General features: G+C 41.5%; 5 protein-coding genes across 12 annotated transcripts in view; all 5 read left to right on the top strand.

The window, feature by feature from the left end:
• The window catches only part of LOC117555816 (protocadherin gamma-C5-like), a 248,914-nt gene that overhangs the window by 92,642 nt on the left and 132,539 nt on the right, over positions 1-23,733 (top strand). The window contains exon 1 of one of the 8 annotated variants that reach the window (XM_034230836.1): positions 20,469-23,192. The exons of 4 other annotated variants lie outside the window; for them this stretch is intronic. In XM_034230836.1, the coding sequence (XP_034086727.1) occupies positions 20,808-23,192 (2,385 nt within the window). In that variant the 5' untranslated portion in view covers positions 20,469-20,807. Of the gene's footprint in view, positions 1-20,468; positions 23,193-23,733 lie in introns of those variants that run through there. 3 more of the 8 variants (XM_034230827.1, XM_034230817.1, XM_034230830.1) reach the window with 3 other exon arrangements.
• LOC117555724 (protocadherin beta-16-like) lies at positions 835-7,308 on the top strand. Its single transcript, XM_034230691.1, has 3 exons — positions 835-3,161; positions 5,418-5,685; positions 7,246-7,308. The coding sequence occupies exons 1-3, from the start codon at positions 979-981 to the stop codon at positions 7,306-7,308; spliced, it is 2,514 nt and encodes an 837-aa protein (XP_034086582.1). The 5' UTR covers positions 835-978.
• Positions 7,337-9,872, top strand: LOC117555829 (protocadherin beta-16-like). Its single transcript, XM_034230846.1, has one exon. The coding sequence runs from the start codon at positions 7,395-7,397 to the stop codon at positions 9,855-9,857; it is 2,463 nt and encodes an 820-aa protein (XP_034086737.1). The 5' UTR covers positions 7,337-7,394; the 3' UTR covers positions 9,858-9,872.
• On the top strand, positions 10,533-13,070 carry LOC117555723 (protocadherin gamma-A5-like). Its single transcript, XM_034230690.1, has one exon. The coding sequence runs from the start codon at positions 10,677-10,679 to the stop codon at positions 13,068-13,070; it is 2,394 nt and encodes a 797-aa protein (XP_034086581.1). The 5' UTR covers positions 10,533-10,676.
• LOC117555821 (protocadherin beta-16-like) lies at positions 13,666-20,204 on the top strand. The gene is made up of 2 exons (XM_034230838.1): positions 13,666-16,232; positions 19,920-20,204. Exons 1-2 carry the CDS (start codon positions 13,755-13,757, stop codon positions 19,932-19,934), a joined length of 2,493 nt encoding a protein of 830 aa, XP_034086729.1. The 5' UTR covers positions 13,666-13,754; the 3' UTR covers positions 19,935-20,204.

Raw genomic sequence — 23,733 nt, 5'->3', positions numbered from 1 at the left:
GCATCTGTTAAACATTACAAAGATTATTCTTCGGAAAGCAAATGCTCCTGAATGACTTTCATTTGCAATTTGATATCCACATTATTCTATCTCAATGCGTTTTGAGGAAAGTAATCAGTCACTTTCATCCTTTAGATGTGCGTGCATTTGACTGGCAACGTAATCATTGTTTAGATACAATTTATTTTATTTCGACAAATTAGGAATTTGTTTTGTCACAAGAGCAGGTAAAACATACTCACGCTTGGAAAATAGAGATGCAGTTGGCAACACATGCATTTTGAACAGTGCTCTACAATTTCTTAAGTAGAGCCAGGATCCTCCACTTTCATGATAGTGTTTTCTGAGTGATTTATAAGACCTTCAAACCGCTGAATCATTGTAGGGAGTAAATAAAACGTTTTTTCGCTTTTAAACATGCACATTTTTTGTACATGAAGATAACCATTTTATCGATTATATATGTATTTGTTTTTTCTTCTTTGACCGTGAGCACTAAACAACTTGTATTACATTACTCATAAAATTTTATTTTATTGACACATGTTCTCTTTCCTAAAACTTCTCAGAATCTGGTATTAAAAAAACATGTTGAATGGCGAAATATTTCAGTTTTACCAAATAAAAGGAGTTTTTTTAAAAAGACTTTCCGAAATTAAAATTATTTCTACCATAGATCAGATATTTATTGTGGTATTTGCTGTAATTTATGTTCAGCTTTTAGACTCTAAGCGACGCTGTTGGTCAGTAAATGATATCCTGTTAAATGTCGTCATTAAGTCCACCCCTAAGCAGACTATACAGTGGAGAAGGCTCTCTGTGTTTTGTCGAGGTTGAGGGCACCAAAGAGACAACATCATCTCACAGACTTGCATTTGCTGGCGGAGGACGTGATTAACCATCAGCAAACGGATATATCGAAACTAGTTTTCCTTTCTTGTCCACTGGTTACAGATTTGTATATTCTGTGTTGCCGTGATGGCATTGCGGGGATCTCTCACCTTCATATGCGCAAGACTGCCATTGTGTTACGGATTTCGAGGGCAAATAGGACTGCTTATGTTGCTGCTTCACACGGTTAATATGGTAGGTGCGCAGATTCGTTATTCTATTCCAGAGGAGATGAAGAAAGGCTCTGTTATCGGCAATGTAGCACAGGATCTCGGGTTGGATCTGAAGAGGCTTCGTTCTGGGCGGGCCCGTATCGTGACCGGAGAAAACATCCAGTACACCGAGCTGAAGACGGACAAAGGGATTCTAGTCGTGAATGAGAGAATAGACCGAGAGGAGCTGTGTGGAGACGTAACGCCGTGTAGCTTCAGCTTTGAGATGATTTTAGAAAGCCCGATGGAACTGCACAGAGTAACTGTTGAGGTTTTAGATATCAATGATCACGCTCCCAGCTTTCCAAATAAAGATAAGCCTATCTGTTTTGAAGTAAGTGAATTGGCTTCTGCGGGAGTACAGTTTCCACTGCAGGGTGCAGAGGATCTAGATGTGGGGAAAAACTCGTTGCAAGATTATATTTTATCACCAAACGATAATTTTATTTTGAAGCAACATGCAAATCCAGATGGAAGTAAATATGTTGAAATGGTGCTCCAGAAGCCTTTAGACAGAGAGCTACATCCCCATATGTCTTTAAAACTGATCGCAGTTGATGGAGGAAGTCCCCAGAGATCCGGTACAGTAAATATAGATGTCACTGTGTTAGATGCAAACGACAATATTCCGGTTTTTAACCAATCAGTGTATAAAGCATCTGTGATGGAAAACACAATTAAAGGCACGATCATTATCTCAGTTAATGCCACAGACGCGGACAGTGGTTCAAATGGACTTATTACTTACAGTTTGTCAAAAACAAAAGGAAGTGCAGCAAATTTATTCAGTGTTGATGAAATCACCGGCATAGTTTCTGTGTCTGGGCAGATAGATTATGAAAAAGACAGAAAATACGAAGTGAGAGTAGAGGCAAAGGATCAGGGTGGTTTAACCGGAACAAGTAAAATTATATTTGATGTTGTGGATGTCAACGACAATTCCCCAGTTATAAATATCATGTCTTTTTTAAGCCCTGTTTCTGAGGATGCCCTTCCTGGTACAACAATTGCCATTTTAAACATAAAAGATCCAGACTCTGAATACAATGGGCGAATACAATGTTCAATAGATGTTAAACTTCCCTTTAAGATAGAATCTTCTCTAACTAATTATTACAATTTGATCTCAGATCAACACTTTGATAGAGAATCTGTCTCCGAGTATAATATAACAATAACAGCCACTGATATGGGCTCTCCCCCACTTTCTAGCTCAACAAAATTACATCTTAAAATATCTGATGTAAATGATAACGCACCTTTATTTAAAAAAAATAGTTACTCCGCTTACATAACAGAGAACAATTCACCTGGAGCGACTATATTTGCTGTCAGTGCGCGGGACTCTGATTGGAACCAAAACGCCAGAGTCTCTTATCTTTTAGAGGAAACACAAGTCAGTGGAAGTCCAGTTTCTACTTATGTGTCTTTGAACTCAGAAACTGGAGTTCTTAGTGCACTTCGTTCTTTTGATTATGAGCAAATTAAACAACTTCAGCTGGTAGTCAAAGCTCAGGATGGAGGCTCTCCTCCACTCAGTAGCAACGTGACTGTGAAAATACTGATCCAGGACCAGAACGACAACCCTCCTCAGGTCCTGTACCCAGTCCAGACTGGTGGCTCTCTGGTGGCTGAGATGGTGCCTCGTTCAGCAGATGTGGGCTATCTGGTCACTAAAGTGGTGGCTGTTGATGTGGACTCTGGACAGAATGCCTGGCTCTCCTATAAACTGCAGAAAGCCACAGACAGGGCGCTGTTTGAAGTGGGCTTACAGAATGGAGAAATAAGGACTATCCGCCAGGTGACTGATAAAGATGCTGTGAAACAAAGACTGTCTGTTATAGTGGAGGACAACGGGCAGCCCTCTCGTTCAGCTGCAGTTATTGTTAACGTGGTGGTGGCTGACAGCTTCCCGGAAGTGCTGTCTGAGTTCACTGACTTTACACAGGACAAGGAGTACAATGACAACCTGACTTTTTACTTAGTGCTGGCTCTGGCTGTAGTGTCCTTCCTCTTCATCACGTGTTTAGTGGTTATTATATCAGTGAAGATCTACAGGTGGAGACAGTCTCGCATCATGTTTCACTCCAATCTCCCTGTGATTCCATATTATCCTCCACGTTACTCAGACACTTTGGGGACAGGGACTCTCCAACACGTGTACAACTACGAGGTGTGCAGGACGACTGACTCCAGAAAGAGTGACTGTAAGTTCGGCGGAGCCGGTAGTCAGAACGTGCTGATAATGGACCCCAGTTCTACAGGGACGATGCAGCGGATACAGAGTGAAAAGAGCATCCTGGATGAACCAGACTCTCCTCTAGAGGTTAGAAACTGTACCTATCATAATAATTCCCCTTTTAAGAATTTCACAATCATTTTATTGCATGTATTGCATTTACTTGGTTGCTCTCAGTAGCATCTCAAAAGAGAAAGCTAATCAAAGCCTGAGAGATTAAGTTATTTACCACATTTGTACTCAGCACCATGGACAGTGAGACTTAACGCTGACAACAGTAGAGTACCCATTTGCTGTTTTTTCATTCCGCCTATGCTTCATATCCTCCTATTCCTGAAGAATATTCTTCAAACACACTAATTTGATCATTTTTCGCTCAGATATGTGACAATATCACTTCAGGACATAATTATAAAACAATATATATTGGAAAATATCATTATGCCAAGTAAATGGCCAGGTTATTTTCTGATTTTACATTCTCTTGATCATCAGTGCAGTGGCGGCACCAGGGTTTGGCTGGGGTATGCTTCAGCCATACCAAGAAATGGCTTAGCCCCACCATGACAAATTATGTTAAAGTAAGCAAAATAAAGTCCGCCAACTCGAGCGGAGTAAATTGCACAGACAGCAGTTAATAAGATTGATTTCACTTGTCTGGAAATACCGAAGAATAGAAACGGTTTTGAAAACTTTTTTCAAGTATAGTCTTCTTAATAGAACATCTTTGATAATGTTGTCTTCTGGCCAATCAGAATCAAGAGAACGGCGTGGTGTTGTTGAAGGAAGTCCCGACGGAGAATACTTTTGCTGTAACATGTCTATATACATCGATACAACATTACATGTTGAAATCAACACGTAATGAAATAAGACCCCACGGTTTGATGATTGATAGGTGTGTGGGCTGTCTTTCATGTTGACACGCAGAACAATGGGGGCTATCCACCCTTATCCACAATGTAAAGTAATTCACAGCCTCTTCCCTCTTCTCTCTGTGAGGAGCAGCAGGTTCAGCTTTCAGCACAAAGTAACAAAAAACTAAAATGCATTCATTATTTTAAATATGTCGTGTAGTAATAGATGTATTTATTTTTCTTCTCAAGAGAGTACCAGAATGTGTATTTTATGTTAGTATTTCAAAAAATCTCCTGGGGGAGAATCCCCCCAGACCCCCCTGAAGGGGTTGCGTTTTCAGCAAACCTTTCACTTATGTGGAAATTGCAGGATTGGCTCCAGGTCGCCCTTTTTATTTACTACAAGACGAATGTGCCTTTTTGTTTCATAGAGTTCAATTTGGATTGAGACAGGGAAATAATCTAAACCTCACGCGTGGCGTTTCACTGTCAAGGGGAGCATGTATGTAATTACATTGCAAATACTGACTTGAGCCCCACCACTGCAGGGTTAGCCCTACCATAGATTACCCAACAAAAATACTCTGGAGCCGCCACTGCATCAGTGTAACTCCATTTGTTTCATATCAATTGTTGTAATTTGTATTTTCAACTCAGAGGGTCGCTATTGGCAAGCGTGTTGTGAATTAGAGTTGATATTTTTCTGTCTGTCCTGCCCATTCGTACGGGAGTCATAACCGGAGAAAGACGGAGCAAACAGTCTGCGCTTATATGGAGCCCTAAGAGGATTTACATCTCTGGATGCTTTGTTTTTCCTACTGAAGTTGGAGTGTGGACGGTTTTTCTTGATTTCTACTTTGGCATTGACTGAATTGGGATGTATTTGTTTTAACGGTGCAGGAAACGATTACAGGCAGAACAATGAGACGGCGAGTACTGTTGTTTCTCTCGCTGAAATGCCTCAGCTACGTGATCGGGCAGGTCAGTTATTCCATCCCCGAAGAAATGTCGAAAGGCTCTGTTGTTGGTAACATCGCTCAGGATTTAGGTTTAGATCTTAAAAGGCTGAAATCAGGTAAAGCCCATGTCAATACAGGAGGCAGTGTAGAATACATCGGGCTGAAGAAAGAAAGGGGAGTCCTTCTCATTCAGGAGAGAATAGACAGAGAGGCTTTGTGCGGAGAGACGACGCCTTATTATATCAGTGAAGATCTACAGGTGGAGACAGTCTCGCATCATGTTTCACTCCAATCTCCCTGTGATTCCTTATTATCCTCCACGTTACTCAGACACTTTGGGGACAGGGACTCTCCAACACGTGTACAACTACGAGGTGTGCAGGACGACTGACTCCAGAAAGAGTGACTGTAAGTTTGGTGGAGCAGGTAGTCAGAACGTGCTGATAATGGACCCCAGTTCTACAGGGACGATGCAGCGGATACAGAGTGAAAAGAGCATCCTCGATGAACCAGACTCTCCTCTAGAGGTGAGGTGCAATTTGCAAAGTATTTTTCTTTTTTAATATTATTTATCTGGATTTTCCTTATATATTTGGATACATTTTACCTGAAAACAATTGCAAGCGTTCCGTTTCAGCACCATAGTGTGGACAGCTCCTCTTTTTGTGAAAAACTTTTCTGTATCGTTGACCTTGAACATTCTTCATAACCTTTAATTTGAAATGACATCTCATATAAATGATCAATTGCCTTATTATTATTATTGTGATGATATTTATAATTATAATAGTGGGCAAGTGTCTCAGCATTGTCAAATATAAGACGACATTCCCTATCAGGGTATTGCAATAATCATTAGTGGTGTTGTTATTTATTCATTTATTTATTTGTTTGTTTAAAGTCAGAAGCAGTGGTGGCGCCAGGGTATGGCTGGGGTAGGTTACAGTCATACCAAGAAATGGCTTAGCTTAATGATGTTAAAGTAAGCAAAATAAAGTCCACCAACTCACGCGGAGTACATTGCACAGACAGCAGTTAGTAAGATTGATTTCAGTAGTCACTTGTCTGGAAATACCGAAGACTAGAAACGGTTTTGAAAACTGTTGTCACGTAGTGATCGTCTTTCCAATAGAACATCTTTGATAATGTCTTCTGGCCAATCAGAATCAAGATAACGGCGTGGTGTTGTTGCAGGAAGTCCCGACCGAGAATACTTTTGCTGTAGTACATCTCTAACTACATCGATACAACATTACGTGTTGATAGAAATCAACAGGTAATGAAATAGGAACCCACGGTTTGATGATTGATAGGTGTGTGGGCTGTCTTTCATTTTGACACACAGAACAATGGGGGCTATCCACCCTTATCCACAATGTAAAGTAATTCACAGCCTCTTCCGTCTTCTCTCTGTGAGGAGCAGCAGGTTCAGCTTTCAGAACAAAGTAACAAAAAACTAAAATGGCATTCATTTTTTTTAAATATGTCGTGTAGTAATAGATGTATTTATTGTTCTTCTCAAGAGAGTACCAGAATGTGTATTTTATGTTAGTATTTCAAAAATCTCCTGGGGGAGAATCCCCCCAGACCCCCCTGCAGGAGTTGGGTTTTCAGCATGTCAACTCTTTCACTTGTGTGGAAATTGCAGGATTGGCTCCAGGTCGCCCTTTTTATTTACTACAAGACAAATGTGCCTTTTTATTTCATAGAGTTCAATTTGGATTGAGACAGGGAAATAATCTAAACCTCACGCGTGGCGTTTCACTGTCAAGGGGGGCGATATAGCGTGTATGTAATTACATTGCAAATACTGACTTGAGCCCCACCACTGTATGGGTTAGCCCTACCATAGATTACCCAACAAAATTACTCCGGAGCCGCCACTGGTCAGAAGCCATACCATTATACATAGAAATGCATCCAAACGCTTATTGTATACTATTTAAAGTGTTCCTAATATTTTTGCCACCACATACATTACCGTGGAAGGGCTCTGAGCGCCGCTGTTGATACATCACTGACGTACTGTCCAAATCAGCAGTGCCGTGGTCCACCCCTTTATCTCCATTCAGTGTTTTACAGCTTAGAGAGAAGACGGTGTGTCCTGTGAGGATTTAAAGAGCAGCATGTTTGTGGTGGACTTCTGCTGAAAACAGAGTTAGGCTCCTATTCAATTCATGGATTTATTCACATCAGTTTTGCATTGAAAGGGTTTCTGCGTCCGACCTCTGGATTTATGATGGCTTGTTTGTGGATACCCGCGCGCAGAGGCCGATGGCAAGCACTGGTTGTGACTCTTTGTCTTTTCGATCTGAGCTCAGTAGCTGGACAGGCTCGGTACTCCGTACCGGAGGAGCAGGCAGAAGGCTCTTTTGTTGGAAACATCGCTAGAGATTTAGGTGTGGATGGTGCGAGGCTCGTATCAGGTAAAGCTCGTATTATTACAAAAGGAAGCCGACAGTACGTTGATTTAAACCGAGACAAAGGCACGCTTGTTATTAAAGAGCGGATCGACCGAGAAGAGCTGTGTGGAAAGACGACGCCCTGTAGCTTCAGTTTCGAGCTCATTTTAGAAAACCCAATCCAGCTTTACCGTGTAACAGTGGAGGTGATAGATATAAACGATAACAGCCCGTCTTTTCCTAAGGATGAAATCAATTTAAATATCGTGGAAAGTGTTACATCAGGGGCTCGCTTCTCACTTGAGAGTGCATATGACCAAGATGTGGGAATTAATGATATTCAAAAATACATGCTTAAATCTTCAGATCATTTCAAATTGGAAGTTCAAAGCCAGTCTCATGGGGGAAATTTGGTCGAAATTGTTTTAAAAACCCCGTTGGACCGAGAGAAAGAGGAGACCCACAATCTCGTACTGATTGCTTCAGATGGAGGGGAGCCGCACAGATCAGGGACAGTGCGCATTCACATCACTGTGCTGGATGCTAACGATAATGCGCCAGTGTGCAGCCAGCCTGTTTATAAAGCAGAAGTCAAGGAAAACTCTCCTACAGGAACAGTGGTAACCACTGTGAGTGCAACTGACGCAGATAAAGGAGTCAATGGTGAAGTTACATTTTCCATAGCACAGTTCGCGAGAGAGGTGAAGCAGCTTTTTGAAGTAAATGTTAAAACTGGAGAAATTAAAGTTGCAGGTAATCTTGATTTTGAAAAATCTAAGACCTTTCAATTAAACGTTAAGGCTAGTGATCATGGGGGGTATTCAGATACTTGTAATGTTATTGTTCAAATAATTGACGAGAATGACAACATCCCTACAATTCAGCTAATGTCATTTTCTAACTCTATATCTGAGGATTCTCCTCCAGGTACAACTATAGCTGTTATGAATGTTGATGATGAAGACTCTGATGGTAACGGTGTTGTAAAATGCTCCATCAACTCTGACATACCTTTCAAAATTGAGTCCTCATTAACAGGATATTATACTATAGTAACCGAAGACTACTTAGACAGAGAAAGTATTCCTGAGTACAATATCACCATCACCGTCTCTGACCAAGGCTCCCCGCCTCTGACCAGCAGTAAAAACATAAATGTAAAGATTTCTGACGTGAATGACAGCCCGCCCAGATTTGACCAATCAGAATATAGTAAGAATATACCAGAAAATAACTCTCCAGGATTTTCTGTGTTCACTCTGAGTGCTAGTGATTCAGACTGGGGTCAAAACGCTCGAGTGTCTTACTTTCTGGAGGAGAAAGACATTAATGGGGCGGCTGTGACTTCCTTAGTGTCAGTCAATTCAGAAAATGGTGTCATTCATGCAGTGAGGTCTTTTGATTATGAGCAGATCAAGTGGTTTGAATTTAATATAACTGCTCGCGATGCTGGATCCCCTCCTCTGAGTTCAGTGGCCACAGTTAAAATACTGATCCAGGACCAGAACGACAACCCTCCTCAGGTCCTGTACCCAGTCCAGACTGGTGGCTCTCTGGTGGCTGAGATGGTGCCTCGTTCAGCAGATGTGGGCTATCTGGTCACTAAAGTGGTGGCTGTTGATGTGGACTCTGGACAGAATGCGTGGCTCTCCTATAAACTGCAGAAAGCCACAGACAGGGCGCTGTTTGAAGTGGGCTTACAGAATGGAGAAATAAGGACTATCCGCCAGGTGACTGATAAAGATGCTGTGAAACAAAGACTGTCTGTTATAGTGGAGGACAACGGGCAGCCCTCTCGTTCAGCTACAGTCATTGTTAACGTGGTGGTGGCTGACAGCTTCCCGGAAGTGCTGTCTGAGTTCACTGACTTTACACAGGACAAGGAGTACAATGACAACCTGACTTTTTACTTAGTGCTGGCTCTGGCTGTAGTGTCCTTCCTCTTCATCACGTGTTTGGTGGTTATTATATCAGTGAAGATCTACAGGTGGAGACAGTCTCGCATCATGTGTCACTCCAATCTCCCTGTGATTCCTTATTATCCTCCACGTTACTCAGACACTTTGGGGACAGGGACTCTCCAACACGTGTACAACTACGAGGTGTGCAGGACGACTGACTCCAGAAAGAGTGACTGTAAGTTCGGCGGAGCAGGTAGTCAGAACGTGCTGATAATGGACCCCAGTTCTACAGGGACGATGCAGCGGATACAGAGTGAAAAGAGCATCCTGGATGAACCAGACTCTCCTTTAGAGGTAAGGTGCAATATAAAGGTTTTTATTTTGATCTTGTACTGAACTAAGTTTCCATTTAATTCTGGTTGAACCTGACTCTCCTTTAGAGGTTTCTATTAATCAAGCAATTGTTTATAACTTGCAAGAAAGGTTTACTTTCAGTACTATCCTTGATGGACAGCTTCTCTCAGTGTAGAGCCATTTAACTGAAGTGGAAACAGTGTCAGTAAATGCTCACTGAAAAAGGTGTTCTCTGGTGCCGATACGTTTGACTAACATGTCATTAAATATTTAGTTTTATATAGTAGTATACAACTAAATAGTTGTATTTCTTCAAATAAAAAAGACTTATTGTCTTTCCGAATAAATGCAAAGGTTTGCTTGTGTGGAGGCAGACAGCAGCAATACTATGGCAATAGAGTTTCCACCTAACATGTCTCAAGCAGTATTTTTGCTCTTCCACTTTATATTTTCCTGTCAGTGCATGTATTATTTTCAGTTGTAACCGTTATAAATGCACTCAAAACATGAATCACACAACGTTTTCTGGCCGCTCAATACTCTCAACTTTTATTGAAAGAGATATGTATTTCCTTTTTGTTTTTGTTACCTCACTTGTTATCTTCACTTCGCACTCTAAGGGCCGCTGTTGGTCTTCAAAAAACATGTGAAGGGTTAGAAATGCAGCTACACCTCCAGTGCTCCTCAGTGTTCCGTTGAGAGCAGGAAATACGGTCTTTATTCTCACCAATGTTTTTTCTCCTAATGTATGCGTCGTCACACGTTGGATTATAATCACATCGACAGAAGGACGATACAGGGGAATAGGTTGGCTTTTTGCAACATACTCTCGTGTGGAGTAGTTTGGATGTATTCGTGAATATGTTTTTTATCAGCAGTAAACCCGTGATGACAGGGAAAGTACGGGCCTTCATTCTCGTTTTTCTCTTTGAAACGACAGTCTGTCAGATCCGCTACTCTGTCTCCGAGGAGATGAGAAAGGGCTCATACGTAGGAAATATTGCTGAAGATTTGGGTATCGACGCTAAAAGACTTGTTTCAGGCGGTGGTCGAATTGTTAGCGGCGATAGCAGCGAATACATCAGGCTGGATGCAGACAAAGGGATTCTTGTCGTGGGAGAAAGGATAGATAGAGAGCAGCTCTGCGGGCAGACAGCGCCCTGTAGCCTGAATATTGAAATGATTATGATGAATCCAATGCAACTTCATAGCGTTTTAGTGGAAGTGTTGGATGTTAATGATAATGCACCCGTGTTTCATGAGAAAGAAGTGCATGTAGAAATATTAGAATCTGCTCTTCCGGGAACAGAAATATTACAAGAGAGTGCCACGGACCCTGATGTTGGCATAAACGCTTTACACAGCTATACGTTACACCCAACAACACATTTTAATATTAAGGTTCTGTCCAGCCAAAATGGTCACAAATATGCACAGCTGTATCTTTCCAGTGCTTTAGACCGCGAGAAAGACGAAAATATGCTTCTTACGCTAACTGCTGTTGACGGAGGAGAACCTCAAAAATCAGGGTCACTAAAAATACACATTACTGTCCGAGACACAAATGACAATGCTCCCGTTTTTACGCAATCAATTTTCAAATCGTCTGTTAAAGAAAATGTTCCAAAAGGAACCTTAGTGGTGAGCTTGAGCGCAACAGATGCAGATGAAGGGATAAATGGTCGTGTTACATACCATTTTAATCGCATGTCTAGTAATGTTGCTGAACTATTTAATCTGGATGAAAACAGCGGCGATTTAACTGTAAATGGCATGATTGATTATGAAGAGACTCGAATCTATGAGATTGGTGTGCAAGCAAAAGATCAAGGAGGACAAAGCACATCAACAAATGTAATTATTGAGGTGACGGATGTAAACGATAATATGCCTTTGATAACATTAACCTCGTCTTCTAGTGCCATCGCAGAGGATTCTCCCAGTGGGACTACTGTTGCTATCATAAACGTAAAAGACCTAGATGCAGGCAAAAATGGTAAAGTAGACTGTTCAGTAAACGGCAACATCCCGTTCACAATCCACTCATCTCTAAAGAATTATTATACTTTGGTTACAAATGGTGTTCTTGACAGAGAGCGTAATCCTGATTATAATATAACTTTCACGGCAATGGATGAAGGTAACCCCCCACTCTCGACTAACAAGACAATACAACTTCGAATATCCGACGTAAATGATAATGCCCCCATATTTGAACAGAGTTATTATGAAGCTTATATCATAGAGAATAACTCTCCAGGGTTATCTGTGTTTTCCGTAAAAGCACACGACTCTGACTCAGGCCAAAACGCACGATTGTCTTACCTGCTTATTGATACTCAATTAAACGGTAACCCCATATCCACCTACATATCTGTTAACGCGGAAAGTGGAGTTATACAAGCAGTTCGATCATTTGACTATGAGCAAATTAAAACTCTTGATATTTTTGTAAAAGGGCAGGATGGGGGTTCCCCACCTTTAAGCAGTAATGCCACAGTTAAAATAAATATTCAAGACCAGAACGACAACCCTCCTCAGGTCCTGTACCCAGTCCAGACTGGTGGCTCTCTGGTGGCTGAGATGGTGCCTCGTTCATCAGATGTGGGTTATCTGGTCACTAAAGTGGTGGCTGTTGATGTGGACTCTGGACAGAATGCCTGGCTCTCCTATAAACTGCAGAAAGCCACAGACAGGGCGCTGTTTGAAGTGGGCTTACAGAATGGAGAAATAAGGACTATCCGCCAGGTGACTGATAAAGATGCTGTGAAACAAAGACTGTCTGTTATAGTGGAGGACAACGGGCAGCCCTCTCGTTCAGCTATAGTCATTGTTAACGTGGTGGTGGCTGACAGCTTCCCGGAAGTGCTGTCTGAGTTCACTGACTTTACACAGGACAAAGAGTACAATGACAACCTGACTTTTTACTTAGTGCTGGCTCTGGCTGTAGTGTCCTTCCTCTTCATCACGTGTTTAGTGGTTATTATATCAGTGAAGATCTACAGGTGGAGACAGTCTCGCATCATGTTTCACTCCAATCTCCCTGTGATTCCATATTATCCTCCACGTTACTCAGACACTTTGGGGACAGGGACTCTCCAACACGTGTACAACTACGAGGTGTGCAGGACGACTGACTCCAGAAAGAGTGACTGTAAGTCCGGCGGAGCCGGTAGTCAGAATGTGCTGATAATGGACCCCAGTTCTACAGGGACGATGCAGCGGATACAGAGTGGAAAAGAGCATCCTGGATGAACCTGACTCTCCTCTAGAGGTGAGGTGCAATTTGCAAAGTATTTACTTCTTGAATATTGTTTCTTCGGATGAATAGTATTTGGTTACAGTATATTTCTGAGAACAAGTGCAAGCGGTCAGTTTCATCACCATATGTTGGACAGCTCCTCCTCTTTTTCTCCTTTTATACGAATTGACTATTATAATAATAATAATAATAATAATAATAATAATAATAATAACAATAATAATAATAATAATAACAATAATAATAATAATAATAATAATAATAATAATAATAACATTAACATTGGGAACGTCACTCAGCATTTCCAAAAATAAATTGCCCTTACCAGTTAGGTTGTTGGAATTATCATTTGTTGTGTTGTTGTTATTAATATGTTTGTGTTATTGAGGTCTAAAGTCAGAAACCATCCCATTATACATCGATATGCATCCAAACGATTGTATATTAAAAGTGTTCCTTATATTTAAACCACCATAAACATTACCGTGGATGGGCTCTGAGCGCCGCTGTTGATACATCACTGACCTACTGTCCAAATAAGCAGTGCAGTGGTCCACCCCTTTATCTCCATTCAGTGTTTTACAGCTTAGAGAGAAGACGGTGTGGCCTGTGAGGATTTAAAGAGCAGCATTTGTCGTGAGCATTTCCTGCTGAAAACATCGTTTTTCAATTCATGGATGTATTCACATAAGTTTTTCATTGAAAGGGATTTCGGCGTCTTTACCTCTGGATTTATGATGGCTTGTTTGTGGATACCCGCGCGCAGAGGCCGATGGCAAGCACTGGTTGGGACTCTTTGTCTTTTCTATCTGAGCTCAGTAGCTGGACAGGCTCGGTACTCCGTACCGGAGGAGCAGGCAGAAGGCTCTTTTGTTGGAAACATCGCTAGAGATTTAGGTTTGGATGTGACGAGGCTCATATCAGGTAAAGCTCGTATTATTACAAAAGGAAGCCGACAGTACGTTGATTTAAACCGAGATAAAGGCAGCCTTGTTATCAAAGAGCGAATCGACCGAGAAGAGCTGTGTGGAAAGACGACGCCCTGTAGCTTCAGTTTCGAGCTCATTTTAGAAAACCCGATCCAGATTTACCGTGTAACAGTGGAGGTGATAGACATAAATGATAACAGTCCGTTGTTTCCAAAGGGGGAAATACATTTAAATATTGTGGAAAGTGCTGCATCAGGGTCTCGCTTCTCTCTAGAGAGTGCAGACGACCCTGATGTTGGCAATAATGACATCCAAAAATACATGCTTAAACCCTCAGATAATTTCAAACTGGAAGTGCAGATCCAGCCTGATGGAGAAAATGTGATCGAAATGGTTTTAAAAACCCCGTTAGACCGGGAGAAAGAGGAGACTCACAATCTCGTGCTGGTTGCTTCAGATGGAGGGGAGCCGCACAGATCAGGGACAGTGCGCATTCACATCACTGTGCTGGATGCTAACGATAATGCGCCAGTGTGCAGCCAGCCTGTTTATAAAGCAGAAGTCAAGGAAAACTCTCCTACAGGAACAGTGGTTACCTCTGTGAGTGCAATTGATGCAGATAAAGGAGTCAATGGTGATGTATCTTATTCCATAGCTAATGTTGCCAGAGAGGTGAAAAATATTTTTGAAGTAAACGTCAACACTGGAGAACTTAAAGTTGCAGGTAATCTTGATTTTGAAAAATCTAAGACCTTTCAATTAAACGTTAAGGCTAGTGATCATGGGGGATATTCAGATACGTGCAAAATTATTATTCAAATAATTGACGAGAATGACAACATCCCTACAATTCAGCTGATGTCATTTTCTAACTCTATATCTGAGGATTCTCCTCCAGGTACAACTATAGCTGTTATGAATGTTGATGATGAAGACTCTGATGGTAACGGTGTTGTAAAGTGCTCCATCAACTCTGACATACCTTTCAAAATGGAGTCTTCATTAACAGGATATTATACTATAGTAACCGAAGATTACTTAGACAGAGAAAGTATTCCTGAGTACAATATCACCATCACGGTCTCTGACCAAGGCTCCCCGCCTCTGACCAGCAGTAAAAACATAAATATAAAAGTTTCTGACGTGAATGACAGCCCACCCAGATTTGACCAATCAGAATATAGTAAGAATATACCAGAGAATAACTCTCCGGGGTTTTCTGTGTTCACTCTGAGTGCTAGTGATTCAGACTGGGGTCAAAACGCTCGAGTTTCTTACTTTCTGGAGGAGAAAAAGATTAATGGGGCAGCTGTGACTTCCTTAGTGTCAGTCAATTCAGAAAATGGTGTCATTCATGCAGTGAGGTCTTTTGATTATGAGCAGATCAAGTGGTTTGAATTTAACGTAACAGCTCGCGATGCTGGATCCCCTCCTCTGAGTTCAGTGGCCACAGTTAAAATACTGATCCAGGACCAGAACGACAACCCTCCTCAGGTCCTGTACCCAGTCCAGACTGGTGGCTCTCTGGTGGCTGAGATGGTGCCTCGTTCAGCAGATGTGGGCTATCTGGTCACTAAAGTGGTGGCTGTTGATGTGGACTCTGGACAGAATGCCTGGCTCTCCTATAAACTGCAGAAAGCCACAGACAGGGCGCTGTTTGAAGTGGGCTTACAGAATGGAGAAATAAGGACTATCCGCCAGGTGACTGATAAAGATGCTGTGAAACAAAGACTGTCTGTTATAGTGGAGGACAACGGGCAGCCCTCTCGTTCAGCTACAGTCATTGTTAACGTGGTGGTGGCTGACAGCTTCCCGGAAGTGCTGTCTGAGTTCACTGACTTTACACAGGACAAGGAGTACAATGACAACCTGACTTTTTACTTAGTGCTGGCTCTGGCTGTAGTGTCCTTCCTCTTCATCACGTGTTTAGTGGTTATTATATCAGTGAAGATCTACAGGTGGAGACATTCTCGCATCATGTGTCACGCCAATCTCCCTGTGATTCCATATTATCCTCCACGTTACTCAGACACTTTGGGGACAGGGACTCTCCAACACGTATACAACTACGAGGTGTGCAGGACGACTGACTCCAGAAAGAGTGACTGTAAGTTCGGCGGAGCCGGTAGTCAGAACGTGCTGATAATGGACCCCAGTTCTACAGGGACGATGCAGCGGATACAGAGTGAAAAGAGCATCCTGGATGAACCAGACTCTCCTCTAGAGGTTAGTTAAATAAGTAAGCATATCTTATGTGTTCTTGTATCTCTTTCTGTGCTTAGTTGCAATATTTGGGAACTGAAGTACGCCATTTCGGTGTTTTCAGAACCATGGACAGCATCCCACCGCCTGAATACTGAATAAGTGATGGCTGTCATATTATTCCACATGCATCGTATTTTGTCTTCAATTCCTTGTGTGTTTAAGTGAACAGAAAACTCCCTTAAAGCATCGATTGCTTAATCACTTTTTTTCATTTATACAGACCTTGCTAATAGCACATAATGTTATAGCTTTCGGTAGAAAAACCTAGTTTATGTAGTTTTAAACACCTCAAGTTCATGTCAAAGGTTCCCTCTATTATATTATAGTTATATTGTATAACATTTCATTTACAATATTGGTAATTGGGTATGTCGTTATCTGCACTTATATTAGAGTCAGTAGTATAGCTTTGGAGAAGTATTGTTCTCAGTATTTGATTGGCTGGCTGTTTTTGTTTTAAGATATTTAAATTAATTGTCCTTCAAATTGAGCAGACAACGTTTTTTATTGATTGCTTGTTGTACACATGTTCTCATAATATACATCAAAAAAATATATTTTTATAAAAATCAGTGACATCATTATTCTCACATGGTACTTGCATTACTTGTATCTGCATGAAAGGACTTGTGCTTGCCAGCAATGTTGGCTGTTTTACACTTTAATAATTTCAGTACCTTCGACAGCGACTTTTCTGGACTCAGAATTTCCCCCTCCATTAATTCATTTGACATAAATTGATTATGTAAGTAGTCATTCTAATCAATTGTATTTGTATTTATTTTGGTTTCAGATGTAGTTTAAATTTTCTTGAACATAGTTCTATTTCTAAAGATTCAAACAAATGAGAGAAATCATGGCCATAAACACGTTTTATGTGGCCATTTATGTTACTAATTGTTACCTTATTCAAGTCAAGCATTTCCAATAAATCTGCTGAGCAGATTGGTTGATGTTGGTTTGCTGCAGTTTTCCATGGTGGACTCTTAGGGCCGCTGTTGACCAGAGTGTGCACGGCTGAGAGTATGTCTGTAGCAGCACCTCCCATGTAACATCATCATAAAGAAGAGAGAACACGACGGCAAGACAACTGACTCGGGATGTGTTGAATATCAAAAAACTCACGACAATATTTGAGACGTATCTATTTACTGTGTGGATTGTATAGCTGTGAAATTGTCTTTTGACACTGAAGTGGATTGTATTTTGTTGGATATCTAATCGGACTGTGGGAATTTGTTGAAAAAATACAAGGATTGAACAATGAAAGGACAAACACTGTTGTTCATCTCCTTCCTTTCACTCGGCTCGGTTATCGGGCAGGTGAGCTACACAATACCGGAGGAAATGGCAAAAGCCTCTTTAGTAGGCAACATAGTCAAAGATTTAGGTTTGGAAAGCACACGTTTGACTTCTGGTAAAGCTCGAATGTATACACGAGACAGCGATGAGTACATCGAGCTGAACAGAGAAAGAGGAGTCCTCCTCGTCAAACAGAGAATAGACAGAGAGGCTCTCTGCAGACAGACGACGCCTTGTGCTTTACATTTTCAGATTATTTTGGACAATCCTATGGAGTTTTACAGTGTGACAGTCCAGATTACAGATGTCAATGATAATACACCCAACTTTGAAAAAAGCGAAAAGAAATTCAAAATTAGCCAGTCAGCAATCACCGGAGCAAAATTTGTGCTGGAAAGAGCTGTTGATCTTGATGTTGGACTTAATGATCTTCAAAGATACGAATTAAAACCAACTGATCATTTTGCTCTGAAACTCTACAATAACGCAGATGGGAATAAAAACGTTGAGATGGTGCTACAGAAGCCTTTAGACAGAGAGAAACAAGAGCAGATATCTCTTGTGTTAACGGCTGTAGACGGAGGAGAGCCGCAGATGTCCGGAACAATGCTGATTGTTATTACAGTTTTAGACCATAATGATAATGCCCCCGTTTTTACACAGCCCACATACAAGTCTGCAGTTACGGAAAACTCACCTAAAGGCACAGTTGTTGCCACTGTCACAGCTTCAGATGCAGATCACGGTGCTAATTGTAAAATAACATATTCAATCACAAATACATTAGACGATGTCAGAAAAATATTTGAGGTAAATGAACAAAACTGTGAAGTTTTATTAATTGGAAATATTGACTTTGAAGATTCACGGAACTATCAAATAAATCTGCTTGCTAGTGACGAGGGAGGACTCACAGATTTGTGCAAATTATTTGTTGATGTACAAGACATGAATGACAACGAGCCTGAAATTAACATAATGTCTTAGTCAAATGTGATATCAGAGGATGCCGAACTCAATACAGTCGTTACAATGATAAATATTGAGGACATGGACTCCGGAGAAAACGGTAACGTGAAATGCTTAATTAACGAAAATATACCTTTCGCTCTAAAGAAATCTACAAATAATTTCCATAGTTTAGTGACTGATAGTGATTTAGACAGAGAGACAGCTTCTCAGTATAATATAACAGTGACCTGCTCTGATGAGGGAGTGCCCTCCCTCTCCAGCAGCGTCACTCTCACCTTACAGATCTCTGATGTGAATGATAACGCTCCTGTCTTTGAGAGCAGCTCTTATGAGGCCTACATTGTAGAAAACAACACACCAGGCCTCTCTGTATTCACAGTGAGAGCCAGAGACGCTGACTGGAACCAGAATGCCCATGTTTCTTACATCCTGGAGGACTCCTCTGTTAACGGAGTGCCAGTCTCCTCTTACGTGTCTGTTAGTGCTGATAGTGGAGTCATCCATGCAGTGCGCTCTTTTGACTACGAGCAGATCAAAGACTTCGACTTCCGGGTCAAAGCTCAGGATGGAGGCTCTCCTCCACTCAGTAGCAATGTGACTGTGAAAATACTGATCCAGGACCAGAACGACAACCCTCCTCAGGTCCTGTACCCAGTCCAGGCTGGTGGCTCTCTGGTGGCTGAGATGGTGCCTCTTTCAGCAGATGTGGGCTATCTGGTCACTAAAGTGGTGGCTGTTGATGTGGACTCTGGACAGAATGCCTGGCTCTCCTATAAACTGCAGAAAGCCACAGACAGGGCGCTGTTTGAAGTGGGCTTACAGAATGGAGAAATAAGGACTATCCGCCAGGTGACTGATAAAGATGCTGTGAAACAAAGACTGTCTGTTATAGTGGAGGACAACGGGCAGCCCTCTCGTTCAGCTACAGTCATTGTTAACGTGGTGGTGGCTGACAGCTTCCCGGAAGTGCTGTCTGAGTTCACTGACTTTACACAGGACAAGGAGTACAATGACAACCTGACTTTTTACTTAGTGCTGGCTCTGGCTGTAGTGTCCTTCCTCTTCATCACGTGTTTAGTGGTTATTATATCAGTGAAGATCTACAGGTGGAGACAGTCTCGCATCATGTTTCACTCCAATCTCCCTGTGATTCCTTATTATCCTCCACGTTACTCAGACACTTTGGGGACAGGGACTCTCCAACACGTGTACAACTACGAGGTGTGCAGGACGACTGACTCCAGAAAGAGTGACTGTAAGTTTGGCGGAGCAGGTAGTCAGAACGTGCTGATAATGGACCCCAGTTCTACAGGGACGATGCAGCGGATACAGAGTGAAAAGAGCATCCTGGATGAACCAGACTCTCCTCTAGAGGTTAGCCTGCTTTAATACCTTTTCAGTGTGTAATGTATTATTTAAATGTCATTAATTGCACTATTTTCTCTTTGAGTAACAAACAAATGCTCTTACCACGTTATTTGCAATGTTGCCCTCAGTGACCGACAATTTGGGATTCACATGATTATTCCCCAAAATAAATGCCCTTTACATTACATCTTCAACCCATGTCCTTGAAGGAAACGATGCGTTATGTTGTGGTTATATTTGTTTTATAATAGCATTAATAATAATACCATTTCCATAATCAGCAGTAACATTAGTAGCTGTAGTTGTAATTGTATTGTTTAGATATATATTTCATCCCTGAAGCATCACATACAGTATGATAGATGTTTCGTGATAGACAAGATATGAGTCCTTTATTTTGCATCCTTCAAATTCACATATATTATTGTACTATCATAATCGGTACACATGATGCAGTTTGACAAAAAAACGTTATGTTGTTGTTTGTTAAATCAAAGAGAAAACTGAAGTACACTCATTGCAGTTAGATTTCAAGATTGATTGCAGTGTGTTCTCCTGAGATTAATTTTAGTCGGTGTTCTGCAGTTTTCTAATATGGACTCTTAGGGCCGCTGTTGGACTGAGTGTTAGTGGTTAGAGCACGTTGTATCAGCACCTCCCATGTAACAGCGTCACAGTACAAAGAGATCACGACGGGCAAACACGGAGGATTCCGTTTTGGAGATATTTTTTGGAAATATAAAAGGAGAGATTTTTATCTGTAAGCCTTTAGTTTTAAATGATTGGGATATGCTGCTTTTCTTTTGAGATTTGACATTGGAATCTGAGGATATCTGTGTTTTGTATGGATGTAAGCACCGTGGAGTCTCTCGGTGGAAAAAAACGGATAGAACAATGAATCGGCAAGTACTGCTGTTTATCTCTCTCCTTTCCCTCGAATCTGTTTTCGGGCAGGTCAGCTACTCTGTTCCGGAGGAAATGACGAAAGGCTCTTTTGTCGGCAATATAGTGCAAGATTTGGGTTTAGATATACAACGTTTGATATCAGGCAAAGCTAAGATCTATACGAGGAATAGCGGCGAGTACATCGAGCTGAACAGAGAAAGAGGAGTCCTCCTCGTGAAACAGAGAATCGACAGAGAGGTGCTGTGTACAGAGACCGCACTTTGCGCTTTACATTTTCAGATTATTTTGGAGAATCCTATGGAGTTTTACAGTGTTACTGTACAGATAACAGATATCAATGATAACGCACCAACCTTTGAAAAAAATGAAATTGCGTTTAAAATAAGTGAGTCTGCGGTGATGGGAGCAAAATTCGTTCTTGAAAGGGCTGAAGATCTCGATGTTGGGATTAATGGTGTTCAAAACTACGAATTAAAACCAACTGATAATTTTGCTCTAAAACTGGACAGTAACGCAGATGGGAATAAAAACGTCGAGATGGTGCTACAGAAGCCTTTAGACAGAGAGAAACAAGAGCAGATATCTCTTGTGTTAACGGCTGTAGACGGAGGAGAGCCGCAGATGTCAGGAACAATGCTGATTGTTATTACAGTTTTAGACGTCAATGATAATGCCCCCGTTTTTACACAGCCCACATACAAGTCTGTCGTTACAGAAAACTCACCTAAAGGCACAGTCGTTGCCACTGTCACAGCTTCAGATGCAGATCAGGGTTCTAATGGTAAAATAACGTATTCAATCACAAATACATTAGGAAATATCAGGAAAGTATTTGCGTTGAATAAAGAAAATGGCGAAGTGTCATTGATTGGAAATATTGACTTTGAAAAGTCAAGACACTTTCAAATAAATGTACGTGCTAGTGACGAGGGAGGACTCACAGATTCTTGTAAAATAATTATCGATGTGCAAGATGTAAATGACAACAAGCCTGAAATTAACATCATGTCGAAGTCAAATGTGATATCAGAGGATGCCGAACTCAATACAGTCGTTACAATGATAAATATTGAGGACTTAGACTCGGGAGAAAACGGAAACGTAAAATGTGTGATCTGTGAAAATGTGCCATTCACTTTGAAAACATCTACAGATAATTTCTATAGTTTAGTTACAGACAGCGAGTTAGACAGAGAGATAGCTTCTCAGTATAATATAACAGTGACCTGCTCTGATGAGGGAGTGCCCTCCCTCTCCAGCAGCGTCACTCTCACCTTACAGATCTCTGATGTGAATGATAACGATCCTGTCTTTGAGAGCAGCTCATATGAGGCCTACATTGTAGAAAACAACACACCAGGCCTCTCTGTATTCACAGTGAGAGCCAGAGACGCTGACTGGAACCAGAATGCCCGTGTTTCTTACATCCTGGAGGACTCCTCTGTTAACGGAGTGGCAGTCTCCTCATATGTGTCTGTTAGTGCTGATAGTGGAGTCATCCATGCAGTGCGCTCTTTTGACTACGAGCAGATCAAAGACTTCCACTTCCGGGTCAAAGCTCAGGATGGAGGCTCTCCTCCACTCAGTAGCAATGTGACAGTTAAAATACTGATCCAGGACCAGAACGACAACCCTCCTCAGGTCCTGTACCCAGTCCAGACTGGTGGCTCTCTGGTGGCTGAGATGGTGCCTCGTTCAGCAGATGTGGGCTATCTGGTCACTAAAGTGGTGGCTGTTGATGTGGACTCGGGACAGAATGCCTGGCTCTCCTATAAACTGCAGAAAGCCACAGACAGGGCGCTGTTTGAAGTGGGCTTACAGAATGGAGAAATAAGGACTATCCGCCAGGTGACTGATAAAGATGTTGTGAAACAAAGACTGTCTGTTATAGTGGAGGACAACGGGCAGCCCTCTCGTTCAGCTACAGTCATTGTTAACGTGGTGGTGGCTGACAGCTTCCCGGAAGTGCTGTCTGAGTTCACTGACTTTACACAGGACAAGGAGTACAATGACAACCTGACTTTTTACTTAGTGCTGGCTCTGGCTGTAGTGTCCTTCCTCTTCATCACGTGTTTAGTGGTTATTATATCAGTGAAGATCTACAGGTGGAGACAGTCTCGCATCATGTTTCACTCCAATCTCCCTGTGATTCCTTATTATCCTCCACGTTACTCAGACACTTTGGGGACAGGGACTCTCCAACACGTGTACAACTACGAGGTGTGCAGGACGACTGACTCCAGAAAGAGTGACTGTAAGTCCGGCGGAGCCGGTAGTCAGAACGTGCTGATAATGGACCCCAGTTCTACAGGGACGATGCAGCGGATACAGAGTGGAAAGAGCATCCTGGATGAACCTGACTCTCCTCTAGAGGTGAGGTGCAATTTGCAAAGTATTTACTTCTTGAATATTGTTTCTTTGGATGAATAGTATTTGGTTACAGTATATTTCTGAGAACAAGTGCAAGCGGTCAGTTTCATCACCATATGTTGGACAGCTCCTCTTTTAGTGAAAACGCTTTCTGTTCCGAAGACCTTCAACTTCCTTAAATGTCACCTTTTATACGAATCAATTGCCTATTATTATAATAATAATAATAATAATAATAATAATAATAATAATTATAATAATAATAATAATAATAATAATAATAATAATAATAATAACATTAACATTGGGAACGTCTCTCAGCATTTCCAAAAATAAATTGCCCTTACCAGTTAGGTTGTTGGAATTATCATTTGTTGTGTTGTTGTTATTAATATGTTTGTGTTATTGAGGTCTAAAGTCAGAAGCCATCCCATTATACATCGATATGCATCCAAAAGCTTGTATTATAATATTAAAACTGTTCATAATATTTAAACCACCACAAACATTACCGTGGACGGGCTCTGAGCGCCGCTGTTGACAC

This window comes from Gymnodraco acuticeps, unplaced genomic scaffold, assembly GCF_902827175.1.
Source record: "Gymnodraco acuticeps unplaced genomic scaffold, fGymAcu1.1, whole genome shotgun sequence".
Lineage (NCBI taxonomy): Eukaryota > Metazoa > Chordata > Actinopteri > Perciformes > Bathydraconidae > Gymnodraco > Gymnodraco acuticeps.
Note: the sequence above shows the minus strand (reverse complement) of the source record. Positions and strands in the feature narration are given on the sequence as shown.

Excerpts from the sequence above, each read along its gene's own strand:
- LOC117555724 (XM_034230691.1), top strand. The coding sequence starts at position 979 with ATGGCATTGCGGGGATCTCTCACCTTCATATGCGCAAGACTGCCATTG. Across the intron at positions 3,162-5,417 it reads ATATCAGTGAAGATCTACAG|GTGGAGACAGTCTCGCATCA; the intron begins GTGGAGACAGTC and ends GAAGATCTACAG. Across the intron at positions 5,686-7,245 it reads AACCAGACTCTCCTCTAGAG|AGAGAAGACGGTGTGTCCTG; the intron begins GTGAGGTGCAAT and ends TTTACAGCTTAG.
- LOC117555829 (XM_034230846.1), top strand. The coding sequence starts at position 7,395 with ATGATGGCTTGTTTGTGGATACCCGCGCGCAGAGGCCGATGGCAAGCA.
- LOC117555723 (XM_034230690.1), top strand. The coding sequence starts at position 10,677 with ATGTTTTTTATCAGCAGTAAACCCGTGATGACAGGGAAAGTACGGGCC.
- LOC117555821 (XM_034230838.1), top strand. The coding sequence starts at position 13,755 with ATGTATTCACATAAGTTTTTCATTGAAAGGGATTTCGGCGTCTTTACC.